This window comes from Pelophylax lessonae, assembly GCF_965119305.1.
Source record: "Pelophylax lessonae genome assembly, chromosome: 5".
In the NCBI taxonomy this organism is placed as follows: Eukaryota; Metazoa; Chordata; class Amphibia; order Anura; family Ranidae; genus Pelophylax; species Pelophylax lessonae.
The window spans coordinates 85,880,332-85,902,992 of NC_138772.1; the positions used below are offsets into that span (position 1 = coordinate 85,880,332).

The following is a 22,661-nucleotide window of genomic DNA, read 5'->3' on the forward strand; positions in this document are numbered from 1 at the left end:
TGTGTAAAACTGACATGCAGACGGCCTGTCAGGTGGATGCATTTGCTGCACTGCCGTCGAATTGCACCCACACACGCCCGATACTGGGGCCCCCGCCATATATTCCGGGCTCCGCTTGCAGGCCAAGGACCGGCATGATGGGTCTGCTGGAGGGGAAGGAGAAGAATGGACATGTCCACTCTCCTCCCCTTCTTGCTCTCATCCGGAAAGCGACACAATCTGGTAGCTGCAGCCACCGGGATTGTGTGTAAAACTGACATGCAGACGGCCTGTCAGGTGGATGCATTTGCTGCACTGCCGTCGAATTGCACCCACACACGCCCGATACTGGGGCCCCCGCCATATATTCCGGGCTCCGCTTGCAGGCCAAGGACCGGCATGATGGGTCTGCTGGAGGGGAAGGAGAAGAATGGACATGTCCACTCTCCTCCCCTTCTTGCTCTCATCCGGAAAGCGACATCACTTCCGGGTCAGGCTCTGTGTCCCTGGCTAGCATAGCCGGGAGGGGATGTTTTGCAATGAGACGTGCATTGCAATACATTAATGGAGCCCAGAGGAGACATGCAGGGTCTGTTAGACGCTGGATGTCTCATTAAAAAGAACCTGTCACCTGCAAATTATCACATAGGGGACTTTTTTAACCCATATATGATAGGGGAAAAAAAATAAAGTTACACCCAAGCACAAAAAATTCCCCCCAAAATAATTTGGGGACCCCCACCCCAAATATACGCACGTGTGAACGTAAACGCATGTGTCAGGGGCGCCTGCACATGAAAACGTTGATTACATATGTTACATATCACCACGCACGCTGGAGTGAGAGCAATAATTCTAGCACAGAACCATCTCCATAACACCAAACTGATGACCTATAGGGGGCTCTTTAAGCGTCGCCTAAAGAAAATATAGGATACTGAAGTTTGTCGCCATTTCACAGGCACACATAAATTTAGGGTTTGACATGGCAAGTATCTATTTACTCAATGCAACCTCATCTTTTATATTTTAGCACAAATGTGGGTAGTTTATTGCGATTGTTTGCCCTAAAAGTGTGTTTTTAATTGAAATTTGGCATTTCCTAGGCCTTCGTGGTAATATCAACTAACGTAAAAAAATTGAAACTACCATTATTTTTTTCTCTAGGGTATCTGCTTTCAGAAAATGTATAATGTTTGGGGGTTTTATGTAATCTTCAGGCCTAAAATTATTTTTTTTATACATGTGCAAAAAATGCAAAAACGGCTCTGGCAGCAAAAAGGTAAAATTTATATTAGCCATTGTCTTGGCTATTAGGCTAGGGATTGTCAAACAAACATCATAGGGGGATGGGCACTGACCTGGAGAACATGTAATAAGGCAACTTAACAACCCCTACATCAACCGGCACATTCACTTCCATGGCCGGGGATTCCTTAACTTTAAACAGTAGGAAGCTGTTATGTTCGTCCATGTTGAATATCCGGTCTGAACTTACATTTGGACCGAATACTCAGCTCATCCCTAGTCATCATTATACATCAAAGCTGTGGTTTCTCCCATCGGGGCATGACTGAACACTATTTGAAGTAATTCATCAAGTTTGCTGACATACTTGACCTTTGTGTTTCATTTTATAGGAGAGAAGCCATATGAATGCCCAAACTGCAAGAAGAGATTTTCCCATTCTGGTTCCTATAGTTCCCATATAAGCAGTAAAAAATGTATTGGTGTAATTCCAGTCAATGGACGTGCACGTTCTGGTTTGAAGACCCCCCAGTGCTCCTCCCCTTCCCTGTCTGCATCCCCTGGCAGTCCAGTACGGCCACCAATTCGACAAAAGATCGAAAACAAGCCTTTACAGGAGCAACTTCCAGTAAACCAAATCAAAACGGAACCTGTGGATTATGAAATTAAGCCCATTGTGGTTGCGTCAGGAATCAACTGTTCTGCCCCTTTGCCAAATGGGGTGTTTAGTGGTGGTAACCCTCTCCAGGCAACCAGTTCTCCTCAGGGTGTAGTACAAGCTGTTGTTCTACCAACTATGGGCCTGGTATCACCTATTAGTATTAACCTTAGTGACATTCAAAATGTTCTTAAGATGGCTGTTGATGGGAATGTAATCAGACAAGTGTTAGAAAATAACCACGCCAATCTTGCATCCAAAGAACAAGGGACTATTACTTCTGCAACCATACAGCAAGCGGGTCATTCTGTAATTTCAGCTTTTAGTCTTCCTTTGGTTGATCAAGATGGGACAACCAAAATAATCATTAATTACAGCTTAGAGCAGCCAAGCCAGCTTCCAGTTGTTCCACAGAACTTAAAAAAAGAAGTCCCCGCAGAAGTCTGCAAGACTGAAAAATTACCTGAAGATTTAACTATTAAAACCGAGAAGGATACAAAGTTTACGGAGGAGAGCACCTGCACGCTTTGTGAAGATCAGCCACCAGATTCCAATGCACTTCAAGAACCTAAGCACTATGATCAGAAAAGCAGTACTCCACTTCCTGAAAGTAGCAAGGCTGAATCCATAAAGCCTGAGTCTTCATCAGTGGAAACCACAGATGGAAACGTTACGCCTAGTCAACCACCATTGAAAAACCTCCTATCACTTCTGAAAGCCTACTATGCTCTGAATGCACAGCCAAGTGCCGCAGAACTTTCTAAAATTGCTGATTCTGTAAACCTACCACAGGATGTGGTAAAAAAATGGTTTGAAAAAATGCAAAGTGGAGAAATTTCTCTCCAGTCTTCTAGGTCATCTTCACCAAAAGCTGATCAGGACGGTAGCTTACCAGAGAAGAATCCTGAACTGCAAGAAGACAGTAATGTTCAGAATGAAGATCATGATTTGCAGAATCCTCCAGACAATGAGCCCTCCCAACCATTGGCTGCAAATGGTTCAGTGAGTGGCACAACCTCCCCATCACCACTAAACCTCTCTTCAGAAAAAAACTCAGATGGTGCAACAATATCCGATGAGGTACAGGGTGACCAAGAGCAGCAAATGGAACCTCTCGATTTATCTTTACCAAAGCAGCTTGGAAATGGGTTGGAGCGACCTTCCATAACTAGTGTTTACCAGAGCAGTGTTTATTCTGTTCAAGAAGAACCCTTAAACTTGTCTTGTGTTAAAAAAGAGCCAATGCAAGTGGACAATGTCCCAAAATCAGAGCCAGCTCTAATTTTAAACCCAAGTGCCAATCCCATAAACATTGCTATTCCCACAGTCACTGCCCAGTTACCTACAATTGTTGCCATTACAGATCAGAATAGTGTTCCCTGTCTTAGAGCACTAGCTGCCAACAAGCGGACTATCTTGATTCCCCAAGTGACATACACTTATGCCACCACTTCTACTGCAACAGTTTCAGAACCACAACAGAAGAGCCTTCAAGCTAATGGAAATCAGGTAATAAGAAATGCTCTTTGTGTTTTTTTACAGAAGAAAGTAATATGTTCGCATAGAAATGTTTTGTATTGAAACCTGTTTGAAACCTTGGTGCATAGTGCAAATCAAGCTGAACTTAAAACAACTCTGAGCAGATATAAAACACAATTTTTTCTAGTTAGTGTGGTATTTAATATAATATAGAGATTTTTTTGACAAATTTATGACAATCTACGGCATAACATATAAAACTTGCACAAAAAGTTTACTAACATTAACATATAGTCAAAGCCTGGCCTATGATGTTACCCTGTTGTCTTCTGAACACTTTCTTACTTTAACTGTACTGTAATTACCTTGGTGCTCTAAACCAGTGGTTGCCAACCTTTCAGACCTCATGGACCACTAAACTCACAATTTTGAATCCCATTGACCACTAACATGTATTTTACATGCCTTATACACCCAATGCTCCGCCTCTCTGCCACCCTCCCCCTGGATCACACTACTGACTTATACACACAATGCTCTAGCTCTCTGACACACACCTCTCCCCCCACTCTGCACCACATTGCTCTTACACAGACTTATCATTGGATCTCACCTCCTTATCCAGCTATGTGCTCCAGTTCTGCGCCCCCTCCCACAGTCTGTGATCAACGCTGCCAATGAAATTCCCCTCCTTCTTTACCTCCCCATCTCTGCACTACTCCCAGCACCTCCCTCTGAGTTCACAGGAGCTGGAACTACAGAGGAGGCATCGGTTATCAATGCCCGCATTGACTATCAGCGCTTATTGAGAGCAACACAATGTTGATTTCATATACATCCGCCACAATGTTGATTTGCGGGAGAACCCCTGGGGCCCACAAAATTTTCTGATGGTCCACGGACCACTGGTTGGTGACCAGTGCTCTAAACTACCAAGATAGTGTATGAGCCTCAGCACTACGAGTTAACAGCCACCTTTTTCATATCTGTGGCTGAGATATCTGTTACCTACCTAATAATGTCTAGCCAAGGGAACCAGATTTTGGGGAAATTTGCTGGATAATGCCTACTGAGGGATGAGTTTATGTAAAGGCGTAATAGTGTTAAACATTTGGGACTCTCAGTTGGTCGGATGGTTGAATATTCTGGTATAAAACAGATCAGGTTAATGATTAATTTCTATTTCGTTCATTGACGGACACAGCTCCTGGTATTCATAACAATTGGGTATACTGATCCCTACAGGAGTAGGACACTAGGCAGAAAAGAATTCTGCCCATAGGCAGTCCCAGCGGGTATACTCCCTCTCTCTGCTATAGCCACTCAGTTTTTTTCTGCCTAGTCAGGAGTAAGGACCTAGTTCCTTGCTGGGATCTTTGAACCTGGCAAAATGTTTTTCTTTATAGATAGAAATTTTTTCTCCTGGATTTTTCCTGTAAGATCTACAATCAACTGGCGGACTGGGCAACGGGCTGGATATTCTAGAGCCAGTGGTCACCCCAGTCTGGCCAGCGAGCTCGCGCAGACCTCAGCTCCACGCTAGGTCGGCCACGACCTAGCCCCACTGGACGGGGGCTGGCATGCAAGTTAAACGCCTCGAAATGGTGCATACGACCGGGTCTTGGCCCGAGTTGCAGCATTCCTCCTGGCAGACAGCCCCTCCATTTCGATGGAGAGGGGTTCTGTCTAGAGCGGTGCCTGCCTGGTTCCTGGTATGGTGAGTAGCTGTCCCCACTCTCATCCTGGAGGGTTTTGGGGTGGACGTGGGCACCTCCTTGGGGCGGGCTGATCCCTGGGTTCCCCTCCTTCCTACCGTCACCCCCCCTTGCCGAGTCCCTCACCTGCCCCCTCCCCTCCACATACGCTGGGGCTGTTTGGGTGGTCTGGCCGCTGTTTCTGGGATGGGAACAGGGAGCTTACTAATGATGGGGGCCGGGGGGTGTGCGGACTATTGACGGGGGGGTTGCATCTGGTAGGGGCTCCTGCAAGGGCCCCCCATCCTGCCTGGATCTGTCCCTGGGGCCTGGGTTCCTGTATGTCTTGTGGTGCCGCACGGGGATGCCATTTTGTTGTAGCCTGTGTATTCCTATACACAGTGGCCATGTTTGTGTAGTTCAGTGGCCATTTTGTTGTGGTTTGCCTCTAAAAATAGCGGCGGCCATGACAGTGGAGTCCGGTGGGCGGCGATTTCGCGGTGTAAGCCCCTCCTCATCCCCTGATGCTGACTCCTGGATTATTTTACTTCCCGATTGCCGCATTTGTGTAGTGCATTATTCTGGTGGCTGCAGGCGCTAGTTTCTGCGGTCGGGGGTCCTCTCCCTCTCTGCTGAGGGTGGTGCTGCCAGCGGTGGAGGTTGTCCCTTAGCAGTGTTTTACACCTTTTGTGGGGTCTCCCTGGTGACTCATGGGAGTCTTTGGAGCACATACACCTACCTGATCCCCTCTCTGAATCTGCGGGGCCCTTTGGGTCCCAACCATCCATCTATGCACTGACGGCAGTCCTGGAGTCCCTTGTGTCCTGGGTGGAGGTGGCTTCCAGGAAACGGGTTTGCAAAAGCCTTCCCCTGCCTCATCTGTCTCATCGGATCCTGAATCTGCTCAGCCGCCGCGAATGTGGGTCACCCTGCTGGGTCTGCAACCATGCGCCTGGAATCCTCTGATAGTGAGGATGATTCCCCCACGTCTGCAACCGCTCTCGAAAAGGTGCTGGTCAATGCACTGATTGTATCTGTGCGTGAGACCCTAAAGATGGAGGCCGCAGCTGAAGCTGCGACGGAGGCGCAAGTATCCTTTAGCACTCACAAGCCATCCAGAGCGGCAAAAGTGTTTCCTTTCCCTGCCTATTTTGACAGAATTGTCGCTAAAGAGTGGTGACGACTAAAGCGTCCCCGTAGGGGTTCCTAAGCGTTACCCCTATGAGGAGTCCCTTCTTAAGAAGTGGACTGTGCCACGGGTGGTGGACCCTCCGATTTCCAGATTGAACAAGGCAGCCATAGTTCCCCCCGGCCTTTAAGAATCCGGCTGACCGGAAGGTGGAGCCTGTGGCCCGCATAATGTACACTCTAGCTGGTTCGTCAATGATGCCAATATTCACCATTGCCCTAGTGTCACAAACTCTGACCGAGTGGGCTAAGCTCTTATGCCGTGACCTGGAGGGGCAACAGCTCCCCCCTGCCTTTGTCGAGCTGGCGGACCAGCTGGTCCAGGGGCTGCAGGTCATCTGTAATGCCTCGTTGGATGCGATTCCCCTGATGGCTTGCCTCTCTGTTTTGGCAGTGGTCCTTTGGCGTGTCTTTTGGCTCAAGTGCTGGTCTGCGGTTTAGACTTCAAAAAATGCCTTTCCTAGGAGATTGCCTGTTTGGAGCTACCTTGGATCACATCATTAAAGGTCTCACGGGGGGAAGAGTACTTTTCTTCCGCAGGTTACTAGGGGAAAGGAACCTTGTCGTAGACATGGGCCTTCCTTCTCAGCTCATAAGAAGTTTTTCGTCACTCAGGGTCGACTGACAAGGCCTCGAAGCCTTTCAGGGCCTCTTCAAGAGGATCCAAACTAACCTGGTCTGGCATGCCAAGATCAGGCTTCTCCAGACCCGTGGATAAGGCTCCTTCAGCCTGAAGGTGGGCCCTCACCCGTATAGGTGGGCCCTCACCCGTATAGGTGGGGGGATGTCTTCGCTGGTTTCCGGATCCGTGGATCTTGCAAGACAAGTAGGTCCACAAAGTAATTCGGTCCGGCTACAAGATCGAGTTTCGCTCTTGTCCCCCGGCAAGGTTTTTTCCTTCCAACTTGCGCCTGTCCCCAGACTGCTTTCAGGGCCTGTTTGGGTGGTTCAAGACCTGTTCCTTCAAGGGATGATTGTCCTGTTTCTGACTTCGGAACGTTTTAGGGGTTTTTACTCAAACCTGTTCACGGTCCCCAGGAAGGAAGGCAAAGTGCGTCCAATCCTGGACCTCAAGATGCTAAACTGCTTTGTGCGGGTACAGAAGTTCAGAATGGAATCCATTTGAACGGTGGTGGCATCCCTGCGTCAAGGAGATTTCCTCGTCTCTATCGATATCAAGGATGCCTACCTTCACATTCCAATATGTGCCAGTCACCAGCGTTTTCTCCACTTTGCTGTGGGAGGGGAGCATTATCTATTTGTGGTGTTACCCTTTGGTCTCGCATCTGCTCCTCGCGTCCTCACGAAAGTGTTAGCCCAAGTGCTAGCTTTGCTACGCCAATGGGGGATCGCGGTACTGGGCTTCCTGGATGATTTCCTTCTGTGAGCGGAGTTTCCCTCTGCTCTGGCGGAAAACCTGGAGATCATAATACGGACCCTGCGGGAGTTCGGCTGGATTCTGGATTTTCAGAAGTCTGCTCTGGCTTCGTCCATGAAGCTGGACTATCTGGGCCTGACTCTGGACTCTGCCCTAGCCAGAGTGCTCGTACCTCTGGACAAACTCCAGAAATTGCAGGCTGCAATTCACCTCCTGCTGTCCAACAGATGGTCGTCCCTCCGGACTTGCATGTGGGTGCTGGGCCTGATGGTGTCTACCTTCAAAGAGCTTTCGTTTGCACAGTTCCATACGAGGTCCCTGCAAAGATAGATTCTGACCAAATAGGACAAGACTCCGCAGTCTCTGGACAATCAGATCCAGTAGAGTTGGGGAACGAGGGAGTCCCTGAAATGGTGGCTTCGTTCTCTGCTGCTTCGGCTGGGAAAATCCTTCCTCCCCTTGTATTGGAAAGTGGTCAGCTGGAAGAGTCCAGACTACTGATCAATGTCTTGGAACTCCGAAAACCAGTCAGTACCTAGTGTGACCACTTGCCTCAAGCAGTGAAACACATCTTCACATAGAAAAAAAAAGTCTTAGATCTTTGAGTTCAGCTCATGAAAAATGGGGGCAAAAACAAAAGCGTTGCATTTATAATATTGTTCAGTGTAGTAGCATAAGTCCTGTGATACTATGGACAAGTGTAGCGATAACTGCTTCAAAATGCTACATTTCTAGAACTTATCTAAAACATCCATATGTGTACCAGCTTTAAAGTTACACTTGGTTAGATGTATTTTTAGATACAACTAGAATATAAGGTGTGTGTGATCTGCACAGCACTCCCAGCCACATAGAGCTTTATTGTTTTACACAATGTAGTTAGTTTAACATTGTGAAGGTGCAAAAGAAGTGAGCAGGAGGGGCATTACCTCAGCATTGTACTGCTGCTCTTTCCTAGTCCAATCACAGTCTAAGATTAGTCCTGGGCTAGACTTTATTGTTGTCATCTGCAGAGAGGTGTGGGACCTAACAGGGATGTCTAAATCACAAAGGTTGAAGAGTGGTTTGCCTGTAGGTAAACTTTAAATTGTAATATCACTTTTGTGGGTAAAAAAAATTAGCAAAGAAAGGTTAATAATATATCATGTTCAATTGTGATTGAATGTTAATAAAAATTACCGTTCCTTTTCAAACTGCAACGCTGTAATTCTCTGAAAATGCAATGCAATATGGCTACCTGGAGGCATTCTGTACACAGATGGTGTACAGAACGCCGCCCCAGGCATGTAATTTTCTGCTTGTGTGATTGGCTTGCCTTTGTGCATCCCCTGCAACAAAAACAACATTTTTGGTGAGATATTCCCAAAGGAAATCATGTCTAAAGAGATGCAGACTCTGTAAATGTCCTCATTAGAACACTGCAGGTGCAGCAGCTGATTGATAATTATGAAGCCACTCCCACACAGATTCACTCTTCCCATTTACACAAACAAACAGCTATTTATTTAGAATAACAAAAGGTAGGAATCTGCAACAAAGATTGTTAAGAGCCGGTTCACATTAGAGCGATCCGACTTGCCGGGGCGACCTCACAAGTCGCGGTGCGCTGCTCGCACCGCGACCTCGGAGCGGCCGGCACGGACTTCATAACATTGAAGTCAATGCAGGTCGCTCCGGGTCGCCCCAAAGAAGCTCCGGACCCTTTTTCTAAGTCGGAGCGACTTGTGTCGCTCCTTTTAGAACGGGTCCACAGCTTCTCTATGGCAGGCGACCTGTCAGGCGACCAGGTCGCCTGACAGGTCGCCCCAGTGTGAACATGCTCTAAAATCCCTGCAATGTACAGATATCACCCAGAGGGGAATATTTTTTTCTCAACAAAATTGGAGTTACTCTTTAAGGGCTCTAATAATCTTCCTTTATACTCCAGTAACAGCTTGTGTCATTGCAGTAGTAATCACAGCTGACTCTTTTCTGCACAAAAGCTGCATGTTCACAGACTCTGTCCTATGCCTTCCCCTGCACCTACCCCACTGTGAAAGACAGCAAATCATTAACCTGCACGTGTCTGGTCTGATATACAGGCATGTCGAACAAGCTGGCCACTGCATGATAGTGTTTTCTACGTCTGCAGTTTGGAGCATTATCTTCAGTTTTCATATACTACAGACTTTGTGGCTTTAACATCCTTTTCTCTTCTAGGAAGGCTTTCTGCTAGATTTTAGAGGGTGTCTGTGGGAATTTGTTCTCATTCAGCTCAAAGCGTATTTGTGAGGTCAGGTATTGATGGGGGATGAAAAGACGTGGCTCACTAGCATTCTAGTTCATCCCAAAGGTGTTTGATAGGATTGTTAAAATCAAGGCTCTGTGCAATTTACTTGAACTCCTCCACATCAGCTCATTAACTCGTGTCTATATGAACCCCAGCTGTTTGCGTTGAGTGCAGTCTTTTTGGAACAGAAAAGAGTCTCCAACAGTCTGAATGACTGCTGGCAAAAGGTTGTTGCACAGTTGTCCAAAATATTTTACATGCAGTAGCATTACCAGTATCCTATTATACTTTATGGACCAGGCATTAACTAAACTACCTGATCAGCAATTTTGGAGTGCCTGGACTGTAAAATGTACTATAGCTGCTCTTCCTAGGGTGGTAAGTTTTTAATACATTAACAGAGCTGCCTTCTATTTATTCCTAACGAGCCCATAGATGGCCGGAGAAAGGAGCCATGTGCTTTGCCTCTCTTTTCAGTTTTGGAACCATTGCCCTCACAAATATCAACTTGCTCCATTGTGAAACTTTTTCCCTTCATTCTATTGGTTGCTACCTCTTCTGAAAACTATTTTACAATGATGATTGTGCTGTTGTGTGATCACTGCATGTACTGGACCCTTTGCAATTCAGAATTGGTTTAATGGCCAACTTTGCTCAATCCCGTTTGTGGTCAGATCTGTAGATTATGGGCCAGGTAGTAAAGGACAGAACATTTGTGAATAACCGCGCAGACACAAGATCAGCTGCATTGTGAAAGTTGTGTTTAATAATAATAATCATAATAATAATAATAATAAAAAAAAACAGATCCCTAATGTCAGTACAATGATCCAAAGAAAGACTGGTTGCTTTCTGGTGACCATGATAGATTTACATATTATGGCTTTTGGTTGATTTTAATTTCAGTTGTGTGTGTGTGTGTGATATATATATATATATATATGTATGTGTGTATATATATATATATATATATATATATGTGTATATATATATATATATATATATATATATATATATATATGTGTGTATATACACACACACACACATCTCATAAAATTAGAATATCATCAAAAAGTTCATTTTATTTCAGTAATTCATTTCAAAAGTGAAACTCCTATATTATCTATAAATGTGTTCCACACATAGTGATATATTTCAAGCATTTATTTCTTTTAATTTTAATACATATGGCTTACAGCTAGTGAAAACCCAAAGTTTAGTATCTCAGAAAATTAGAATATTACATGAGACGATTAAAAAAAGGATTTTTAATACAGAAATGTTGGCTTACTGAACAGTATGTCCATGTACAGTATAGTATGCAGTGCACTCAATACTTGGTTGGGGCTCCTTTTACATAAATTACTGCATCAATGTGGCGTGGAATGGAGGCGATCAGCCTGTGGCACTGCTGAGATATTATGGAAGCCAAGGTTGCTTTGATAGATGCATTCAGCTCGTCTGCATTGTTGGGTCTGGTATCTCTCATCTTCCTCTTGACAATACCTCACAGATTCTCTATGGAGTTTAGGTCAGACGAGTTTGCTGGCCAATCAAGCACAGTGATACCATGATTATTAAACCAGGTGTTGGCACCTGCCAAAAGTACCAAGACTAAGGTAAGCATGAAGTGCTCTAGAATTTCCTGGTAGAGGGCTGCGCTGACTTTGGACTTGATAAAACACAGTGGACCAACACCAGCAGATGACATGGCTTCTAAAATCATCACAGACTGTAGACGGACGGAGTAGATATAACAACAAGCTGGTAAACCGCAGTGTAGACATTTTGTATTATTATATTGGTAATATTTGTAATAGTTTATATAACTATATTTCCATCCAGTGGTTATGTATTGCTGTGTGTATATGCACCGTTTGAATCCTACACTAAAGGGAACAAGCATCCTACTGTCTGTAAGATGATCATCGATGATCCCTGCTAGGTTTTAAAATTATATCTGTGAGGAATACGTGTACAGTGTAGTCCCCTGACGAAGCAATCTCGGGTGGGAGTGGAGAGGGGCACAAATGATTTCCAGCCGAATGCTTGTTGCTAGTGTCCACCTGAGATAAAGTCAGCCTCAGTGGAGTCTGTTCCTAAGCATACTTGCTGGCTGAATCCATTTTGCATTCTTATCTAAAACTAAGGTCCCCCTCCATAGGAGGATCCGTGCTGCTCAGTGTGGGATAGATACACAGATCCCCGCTGAGCAGGCAGGTGACAGCTCCCTCTCCGCTCTGTGTGCGGAGATGTAGATGTCAGAGCCCCATGTATCTCTATGGGGGAATCGGATGAGAGTGGCCCGCCTGTCTGCTCTCATCCGATCCCATCCCATCCGATCCCCTGGACAGATGGAAAATAGGGTTTCCATCCATCCGGATTTCACGGACAGGATCAGATGCCGATGGCAGTGGGTGTCAGCGGACACGTCTCCGCTGACATCCGCTGCCCCATAAGGATGCATGGAGGATCCGATCAGATCCGCCTAAAAACTGACTGGCGGATCTGATCGGATCGCTCGTATGAAAGGACCCTAAGGCTGCTTTCACACAGGGGTTTTTCAAGTGTTATTGCATTTGAAAAAGCTCAAGAAAAATGCTTCCCTTTCAAATCAATGAATGTGTTCACACTGGAGCAGTGAAAAAAAATCTTGCTTGCTGTATTTTTTAAGCATTTGGGAAGGCTTCACTGCCAGTTTCCCTTAGTCAAGATGGCGGCGCTAGCACCCGATAGCCAATTAAATAATCGGCTCGGGTGAAGCCGATGGATGCCTGGACACGTAAGTGCCCTAATATTAAATCAGCAGCTACAGTATTTTTCTGAAGGAGCCTGGAGCTCCTCTTTAAGTACGCCAATGTGAACGAAGCCTAACAATAACTCCATATGATAGGATGCAGCCTACAGTTTTCCACTAATTTTTTTATTTGAAATTTGTTGAGCCAGGTAGTACTAACAGGGCCATTCATTGGCCAAAATTCGAGTTGCATGTGGCCAGCTTTATTCAGAATAACTTCCACATGCCATCTCATGGCTGTGAGTAGCACAAGTCTCAAGTTAAATCCTTTAGTGCCAGCAAACATAAGTTACTTCTTGACTTGTGTAGGTTGTCTAATATCTCATAGGCCAGGAAATACAACTCTTCTTTATTGGGCAGCACATTTTTTTATCTGATTTGATTGAAAAGAATAAATTCCCAGCTGTATGGAGAGGATATTATATCAGAACTCAACCCATGGTGTGCTTGTTCTTACCACAACTTACCACAATAAGCCATTTACACTGGCTGCCAGCACCATCTGCCATCTTTATTGTGGTTACAGCTCAGTATAGTATCTCTGGTGAATCATATTTCTATGTATTTTACATGGGATGCTTTCCTAGAGAGACCACAGCAGTGAACACCTGTCCTGTCAATACGTAGCCAGTGAATCAATATACTGTGCTGGTATAAAGGTTGGCATGCTGCATTTGCTGTACCAGGATGTCGGCTTTCATTACTGTCTAAGGTGCTACTTCATTTGTTCAGTATGTTGGCGCCAGAAGTGAAACGGTCTAATCTCTTATTTATTCTAAGTTCTTTATTATAATGCTTTTATTATGACTGCAGATTTTTATTTTTTGATCTACCTATCCCCATCACCTTTTATGAATATTTGGGTATATGGTATAGCATTTTGCTTCCCTTTTTTACATCTGAATGAAATCGATAAGAACTCAGATTTTTTTTTTTAAATTATAGTAATAATAATAATTTAAAGTTCTAGACAGCAAAGTTGTTTGATGTTTACACATAACTTATCTTCAGTTCTGAAGCTGAGAGGACTGCTAGTATGCAAACTGATTATTTCCTAACCTACCCAGAATAATTAGCTGTACCCACCCTTCCTTCCAAGGTCACTGAGAGTCCTAGTGGGCTTTGTCCATGTCTGCCCTGAATGATTGCATCAACAAGACCGACACATAGTGCGAAGACCTCATATTGCTGCATAGAAATTATTTTCACGACTGAGATCTGGCTACAGCTGTACTTAAACCCCAGTCTACAGCCGTGGCCAAAAGTTTGGAGACTGACACAAATTTTCACTTTCACAAAGTCTGCTGCATCAGTTTTGTGCCATAAAAGTTAACTTAATCCCTTAAACATTTAAATTGCATTTGTGAAGAAGACTTCAAGGCACCCAAGAAAGTTCAGCAAGTGCCAGGACTGTCTACAGTTGATTCAGCTGTGGGATCGGCACCACCAGTGCAGAGCTTGCTCAGGAATGGCAGCAGGCAGGTGTGAGTGCGTCTGCATGCACAGTGAGGTGAAGACTTTTGGAGGATAGTCTGGTGTCAAGAAGGGAGGCAAAGAAGCCACTTCTCACTAGGGAAAACACCAGGGACAGACTGATATTCTGCAAAAGTTACATGGATTGGACTGCAGAGGACTGGGGTAAAGTCATTTTCTCTGATGAATCCCCTTTCCGATTGTTTGGGGCATTCAGAAAAAACCTTGTCCTGAGAAGAAAAGGTGAGCGCTACCATCAGTCCTGTGTCATGCCAATAAAGCATCCTGAGACCATTCATGTGTGGGGTGGCTTCTCAGCCAAAGGGGTTGCTTCTAAGCCAAAGGACTGGGCTCACTCATATTTTTGCCTAAGAATACAGCCATGAATAAAGAATGGTACAAAAACATCCTCTGAGAGCAACTTCTCCTAACCAAGAACAGTTTGGTGATGAACAATGTCTTTTCAGGCATGATGGAGCACCTTGCAATAAGGCAAAAGTGATAAAGTGGCTTTGGACAAAATCATAGAAACTTTGGGTCCATGGCAAGGAAACTCCCCAGACCCTAATCCCATTAAGAACTTGTGGTCAGTCCTCATAAGGCGGATAAACAAAACTCCACAAATTCTGACAAACTTCAAGCATTGATTATTGTATACGAATGGGCTACCATCAGTAATGATGTGGCCCAGAGGTTGATTGGCAGCATGCCAGGGCGAATTGCAGAGGTCTTGAAAAAGAAGGGTCAACACTGCAAATATTGACTCTTTGCATAAACGCAATGTAATTGTCAATAAAAGCCTTTGACACTTATGAAATGCTTGTAATTATACTTCTGTATACCATAGTAACATCTGACAAAAAGATCTAAAAACACTGAAGCAGCAGACTTTGTGAAAATTAATGTTTGTGTCATTCTCAAAACTTTTAGCCACGGCTGTAGACAAACGGTATTTTGGAACTCCTTTAGGTTCATTTTATTTTTCTTGTGGGTCTTTTTCGTTCTGTGAAATATACCATTAAATGTTTTGTTCTACCTGCTTGATAAATGGAAAAAAATGCCTCTTAATCTTGCCAGAAATAAAGCAAACTAACTTGCTGTGCTCTCTGCTTGTGCAGCACTCAGTTAATATTGTTCCCAGTTCTCTCTGTGGACCACAGTACCCCTCCCCAATCTTACAGAAAAGAGGGAGAGGGGTTCTGTAATACAGTCCTCTACTCTCCATGGTTACAGTATAGTTAGCATTGTCACCCTAAGACAGGAAATGTGTTACTGGAAGTATCACCAGGCAAGAATAAAGACATAAAACCTGAAAAAAAAAGAAAACAAATGCAGCATCACATATAAGGACAGGGAAGCTGCAATATATTACATTTTATGTTTACAGGTTTAGCTGCACATGATTGACAGTAGCTCCTAGTTTATTTTTCTGGTTGTGTGTAGTACATGTTTTAGCCAGCAGGTGTCACTCTTCTAGATCCTGTTTATACAATGTATATTATCCCCTGTCAATTTATGCGGACACATGTTAATGCTAATTCCAGGACTGAGCACATGCATCGGCCTGCACAGTCATGGTGCCAACATGGAAATATTGCTGCCTGTGGCAGTTTGGTAATGGCACCCTCCAGCAATCAAAAGCATTTGCAAGCTGTGAAAGCAGAAAATTCCATCACACATTAAAAAAAAAGAATAATTTTCAATGGACAGTGGGCAAAACCATGCAAGTCATTCCTTAATGCCCCCTTTAACCAAACGGACATCTCAAATTGTTGGTGTATAAGTGTGAATATAACCTAACCAGTGCAGTGTATGGAATCCGTGGCTTCTATGAAGTAAGGCTTGGGACACAAAGCAGTAAACTGTACAGATTAGGGACTAAAGCTATCAAAAAGCCCTCCAACTAAATCAGTCCACAGTAGCACAGAAGGTATTCACATGGCTCACTCCATTACATATGCCAAAAATAAGAGGAATATAACTCTTTTAAATTATACTGGGCAGAGCCATGCAAATCATTCCTTCGAAGATAGCAAGCAATTAGGCTGCAAGTTTGAAAATGACTTGGTAAGCTATTGCTAGACTTGCCAGGCTTCACAAGTTTATTCACAAGTTTATTGCACAATTGCAGCAAGTCCGCATTGCATGATTCCAGATAAACTTTCTTTTCAAACATTCTGCAAGTCTGCTGCAAGTTCTGGTTTAGTTATGTTGCGCAATAGTCATCCTACCACAGGGGTCACTGTGGCTGAATTTTCATGCTGTAGATTTGCAGAGTTCTTGCTGTAGACTCACCACTGCAACTTTGCTCTTGCTAGAGGCTTGCCGTGCAAATTTGCTACAAATTGGAAAATTGTTAACTAGAACTTGTGCTTTAAGTGCTTACAATTCAACACTGCCACAAATGTGTGGCAAATTATCCTTGCCATCTGAGTTTATGCCAAATCAGCCAGGATCTCTGGTGTAAAGTGCAAATGCAGCGCAAGCACCTCTACTTCAGAAGATTTTACCCCCTTCATGACTAGACCATTTTTTACTATTTAGCACTGTGCTACTTTAACTGGTAATTGTGCGGTTATTCAAATACTCTGGCAAGCGTCAAATTTGGAATAGGCATAAATTGATCTGCATATAAATTGCTTTGGGTCACAATAGATCTGTACAGATCTTCCATGAAAAATAGCCTGGACCTGATGACTGATCGGTTCTGAACTGAATCAGCACATAGCGGGGACAGCGGGCATGTGCGCCCGACATATAGTTACGTCGGTTCACTCAGCCGAGCCACCTTGTCGCAGTAAAACTGTGGCGGGTGGTCGGCAACTGATTAAAAATGTGTCCTGATTTAAAGGGATGAGGTGGAAACCCTACTTTTAATCCACATATAAACTTTTTTTTAAAACACATGATATAGTTTTGAAATTTTAAGCCCAGCTCCATCCAAATCTGTTGTGTTTTGGGTAGTAAATGGAAAAGTTTCGGCCTTGGTCAAGTTTTATTGCCTACTGTGTCTCTATTAGGGAGATTCCAACTCGCTTCCTGTCAGGACAGGAAGTACAACTTAAAAGGGAATCTTTCCAATAGGAACACAGCACCTGTATTAGAGTGCCTCCACTCTGGATGAAGGAGCACAGGGGCACCTTTGGACAGCAGCATTGTCCTTCTGGGAGGAAGAGGGTGTTTTGATGAACTAGATTTAAATACACTAACAAACTGAAGCCAGATCACACTTTATAAGCAGTTTACAGGAGACAGTTTTTTTTTTTTTTTTTGCTTTTGGGATAACGTTTTTACATTTAAAAAAAAAAAAAAAAAAAAAGCACCCTGCTGGTTTTGAATGGTTTCTTATCCCTGTAACTAAAGCAGGCCATAGACGATTCGAATTTCGTACGATTTATCGTTCGATAAACGAAAGCGGCGCTCGTGCACATCATCGAGTGTACCATCAATGTGAGCCGAAAATTGTACGACAAAACACTACTTTTTGTGCCTTTTAACCACATCTCTACCGGACACACTCCCTAGTGTTCTGTGTTTTGTTAGGCGAAATCATACAACTCCCCCACTAATGATACGAAATTCGGCCGATTTTCGCAAAAAAAACCAACATGTTGGATATGTGAATTTTTGCTGTCGTACGAAAATCGAACGTTTTACATACCACACTAACGATACGAAAATCGTTCGATAACACTGCCATTTACGATTTTCGAACGAAATTCGAATCGTCTATGGCCTGCCTTAGGGTTGTCCAAATTTTTGACCTTCCTGGGCCACATTGGAAGAAGAACTGTCTTGGGCCACACATAAAATACACTAATAAGGATAGCTTATGAGCAGAAAAAGTTGGACAGATTACAGGTTACTGATCACTGATATAGATAATGTATCTACCCAAGTAATAATTTTTTATGAACTATCTTCCTTCATCCACAACTTTTCTTTTTTTGGGTTCTGCTTTCTATTGTGATGTGTAAGTCATGCTAGAATAAAAAAAAAAGGGATTGGATTTCATATGTGTTGTGTTGGGGAGGTTGTGGGCAGGGAGCTTTGGGGGTGCAACTAATATCTGGCGGGGGGGCGTAGCCCACGCCTGCATCCCCGTAGATACCATCATGTGGCATTTACTTGCCGTGCGCTATCGAGAGTCCCTGGAATACCTGCTGGTGGTGCTATTACAAACACTGCAGCCCTGGCATCCCTCCAGACGTGCCTGGCTTCTCATTGTCGGCGGCTGCTATGCTTGCATGGCGTCCCCAGCATCCCTCTGTACGTGCATGTGCCTAGCTTATCCCTGTCAACCACCATGACTTCCTTGCTGGCGCAGCATCCCTCCAGACGTGCCGCATGCTAAACTCTCTTGGACCGCGGGTTGGACACCCCTGCGTGTAACTGATAAATCCTAAAAGAGAGCTTGTTTTTTTGAAAAACAGACTTACAGGGCAGATCATCAGAAGACAGAAAGCCTAAAATAGAAAACAAATGCAGCCATCACATTTAAGAATGGGTAAACTGCAATAAAATAAATGTTTGCTTTTGGGTTTAATACTGCTTCAAATGTAACACAATCAGCCTCCTGTACAAATATAAGGCACAGAGAAAAGGCCAATAACTTTACTGTGGTTTAAAAGGAAATGGACTGCGAGATCTGGTGATTTATGGAATAATGTATGTTTAAAAATGTATGCTTAAAGCCTCGCACACACGATCAGATTATCAGACCAATTTTTATACGTTTTTTGTTGCATGCTAGTCTCCTATGGAAAGCAAAGAGGTTACTTTCATACAAAAATTCTCATATGACAGAATTCAACTTCATAAGTGATGTAATGTGTTGAATTGTTTTGTATGCATTCTTTCTTTCTGAGCATGCAACAAAAAACTGAGCATGCGTATTCTTGCTCTTATGATTTTTTCGGATGAAAACTGTACTTATTAAAACAAAAATCGGACATTGTGCTCACGTACCTTAAACATTTTATAGCCTGCACATCCAGTTTTTGTCATATGAAAATTTTAATCAGCAGTCGAAAGCACTACACTAAAGATCCAAAAAATCGGCAGATTGTTTGTCGGAGAAAATTTTACTCCGGTTTTCTTATCGTGTGTACGGGCCTTAAGGCTGGCCATACATAGGTCGAATTTTGAAAGACTTTGCTTTCAAAAATATTATCTAAGAATTTTTCGTTCGAATTTTGCACCATTAAGGCCTGTGCATACCATAAAATGGGAAGTAAAATTCCATCCGACTAATGATCTGCCGATTTTTCGGATCATTAGTATGGTGCTTTCGACAGCCAATTACTAATTTTCGTATGACAAAAACTGGATGTGCAGTCTATAAAATGTTTATTGTGCGTGAACATAACGTCCGATTTTGAATTTAATTAATACAGTTTTCGTCCGAAAAAAATCATAAGATCAAGACTATGCATGCTCGGAAACGAAAGAATGCATACAAAACAATTCAACACATGACATCAATTCTGAAGATGAATTCTGTCGTACGAGAATTTTTGTATGTTTAGTAAAACTTCACTTTCCATATGAGACTAGCATGCAACAAAAAAACTAAAGAAAATTCTTCTGATAATCTGATTGTGTGTACGAGGCTTTAGTGGGCTGCAGCAACGGCCGATTTTTGTTCAGCCATCGAATTTAACTGATCGGTCATGTTGGAATTTTTTTGAAAAACAAACGATTTTCTAATCAATGATGGGAGAATCGTGCGAGAAATCTAATCGAAAAAGAAATGTGCATTCCCAGAAAGAAAGGAAGATTCCCAGCCACGAAAATTCTTTTCTGTAGTAATATGAGGTGAAATTGATGGCTTGGTTGGTCGAATTCCGAAATCAATGGTGGCATCATCGAATCACTAAATGCACAAAATTTCTGATTTTCAAAATAAAATTCTTTTGAAATTCGACCCATGTATGGCCAGCCTGATTCACAACTTCCTTTTTATTACTCCTGAAAAACATTACAGATCTTCCATAGGAGAGTACAGTGATTTAATGTCATGCACCTGAGTGTATCTTTATTGTGTCTATGATTGAGAGATTGGTGGGTTTGTTGTACTCAGCGATTGACGTTTGACAGTTGGCATCCTCGGTTATTATTGCTGTTGGCATATATTTTGCATATTGTTGTTGGCTCTTCAGTCTGTAGATCTCCAAAAATGACTCTTCCATTGAAAGAGAGTTTTATATTTGGATCAGTTCCTACCAATTCTAGAGACAAATGTACCGACATCAGCATGAAAGGTCAGCTACACCCCGAATTAACTTTTTGTTCCATGGTGATTGGCAAATGAAAACATATGGTACCTTGTTATTATCTCTCAGAAGGTTTATTGGTAACATTTCCCTATCTGAATTCAGAAATCCGAAAAGTGCTGCCCGCAAAGTGATGATGACATATTTAGAATATAATATGGGGAAAATATCGGAGAACAGAGTGATGCCTTCGTAACAGGCTTGTATGAGGAGAGGAGCAAGAACTACTTTACAGTTTTATATATTGGCCTAAGCCTGCCATAGATGGATTATATCTCAGCCGGTTTAGCAGGAACTATAGGCAGCTTGGTTCGACTTAGATCAAAGGATCAACTTGGGTACAACCAGCCTTTTGGTGTTTATACAGGCAATTACTGCCGGTGGCTATAACTGCTAGCAGGATTCATGTTCTGCTGGCTGGGAAGGCTCCCCACCAGTGGAACACAATAACGGTGCAGAAGGGATTCCATCACCAACACTGTGTTAATGGAGGAATCCCCTGTAGTGGAAGGAAAGAAAATTAATTTATTTATGGATAATACAATTACCATTGTAAGAAAAATGCATACAGATTGTATAAGGCTTTTTCTAGACCAAAGCTGGGAACATTTTGCAATGTGCATGTGATTAATAGTTCTTGCCATTTATCAACCTTGTCTTTTGTAAACTATGGTAATTGAACACTTGTTTCTGTCAAACAAAATGATTGTCATGGAAGATCTTGCTTTTTGAGAGCCACAGCTGAAATACCAGTTGGTTGGGCAGTATAAGGAATATGTACTATTACTGTACATGTTCTAAAATATGTTGCCCTCATTGTGCTATGGGCTTTATAGCACAGCAAGGAAGGAGGATCATTAGAAGGCTTACATTTAAGGTCATAGGGTTTAACCTTTCTGTGTCGGTGTGCAGCTAAAGTGACCCATTCAATGGGGTAATTAGTGTGGGGAATAAGGCTATTGATTTTTGAGTGTCCCCTCAAGTGTATTTTGTACATCTAACTTACAGGATGAAAGGCAAGACACGAGCTCAGAAGGAGTTTCCAACGTAGAAGACCAGAATGACTCCGACTCCACTCCACCCAAAAAGAAGCTAAAGAAGACAGAGAATGGGTTGTACGCCTGTGATCTCTGTGATAAAATATTTCAGAAGAGCAGTTCGCTGCTGAGACACAAGTATGAACACACAGGTAAGTAATCACTGCATCTGTTTTCACAGTTTAATTTTTACTTTTCTGCACCGTTATAAATACGGCCTGTACCTGACTAAAAAAAAATGTAAAGATTTTTTTCATTCTGTGTATGTTTTTCCTAATCTTCTCTTGAACTGCTTAGCAAATAAAATGTAAGGGGGTCAAAATTACTCTGGAAGTGGGTTTTCTCTAATTAATGATGGGTTTTTTTTTGTGGGCACATCAGATTATCACAGTTCAGTGGCCTATCTGCCCCTATTTTCCAAGACCTTTAAATTTCAGTAGCTCGCAAAGAAATTTGGCATTTTCAACTTGCTGATCATTAGGCTTTCATTTATCAATGAGTGACTTTAACTGTTTCAGTGGTCTCCAAACTGTGACCCACGGGCCCGATGTGGCCTTTGCTTGTCTTTATCCAGCACTTGGAGCATTATTTCCCCCACTAATACGAGTTACTATTCCACCAACGTTGAGACACTTCCTACCAAGGACAACGACGATGGGGCATTTTTTTTTTCTCCCACTGACACCAATGATGAAACATTGTTGCCAGGGCATATTCTACAACAATTGGCCACAGTTCTACCCCCTAAAGTCTGAAGGAAAATGATCCTTTGTTTAGAAAGACTGGAGACCCGTGTTTTGGAACATGGTTTGCTGCTGGTCAGAAGAGGTGACATGAGGCAGATCTAGAAAGAGCAGCCAGGGACAAACCAAAACAAGGCAAAGCAAAACGAATGAGTCCCTATTAGGTAATTTATCTTAGCCACCTCTGTATAAGTTCATTTAGTGAGCCAGAGAGCTTCATGTATTGAAAAATAGTGTAAGCCAAAACTCTTCCAATCTGTCCACAATCTCTGCAGAATTTACCTGGAGTTTGAAAGAATACTCAACTCAAGTGAGCAAATATATTAAAGAGGTTGTAAACTCGTTTAACTTTTTTTTTTTTTTACAACCTGAAAGACAAACACATAATGAGCTAGTATGCACCGCATACTAGCTCATTATGAAATACTTACCTTACAACGAGC

At 43.1% G+C, this 22,661-nt stretch overlaps 1 protein-coding gene across 1 annotated transcript in view; it reads left to right on the top strand.

Annotated features, from left to right (window-relative positions):
• Positions 1-22,661, top strand: part of ZEB1 (zinc finger E-box binding homeobox 1) — a 242,189-nt gene that overhangs the window by 202,714 nt on the left and 16,814 nt on the right. Inside the window, exons 7-8 of the mRNA XM_082258387.1 lie at positions 1,620-3,394; positions 21,447-21,627. Of these exons, the coding sequence (XP_082114513.1) occupies positions 1,620-3,394; positions 21,447-21,627 (1,956 nt within the window). The remainder of the gene's footprint in view (positions 1-1,619; positions 3,395-21,446; positions 21,628-22,661) is intronic.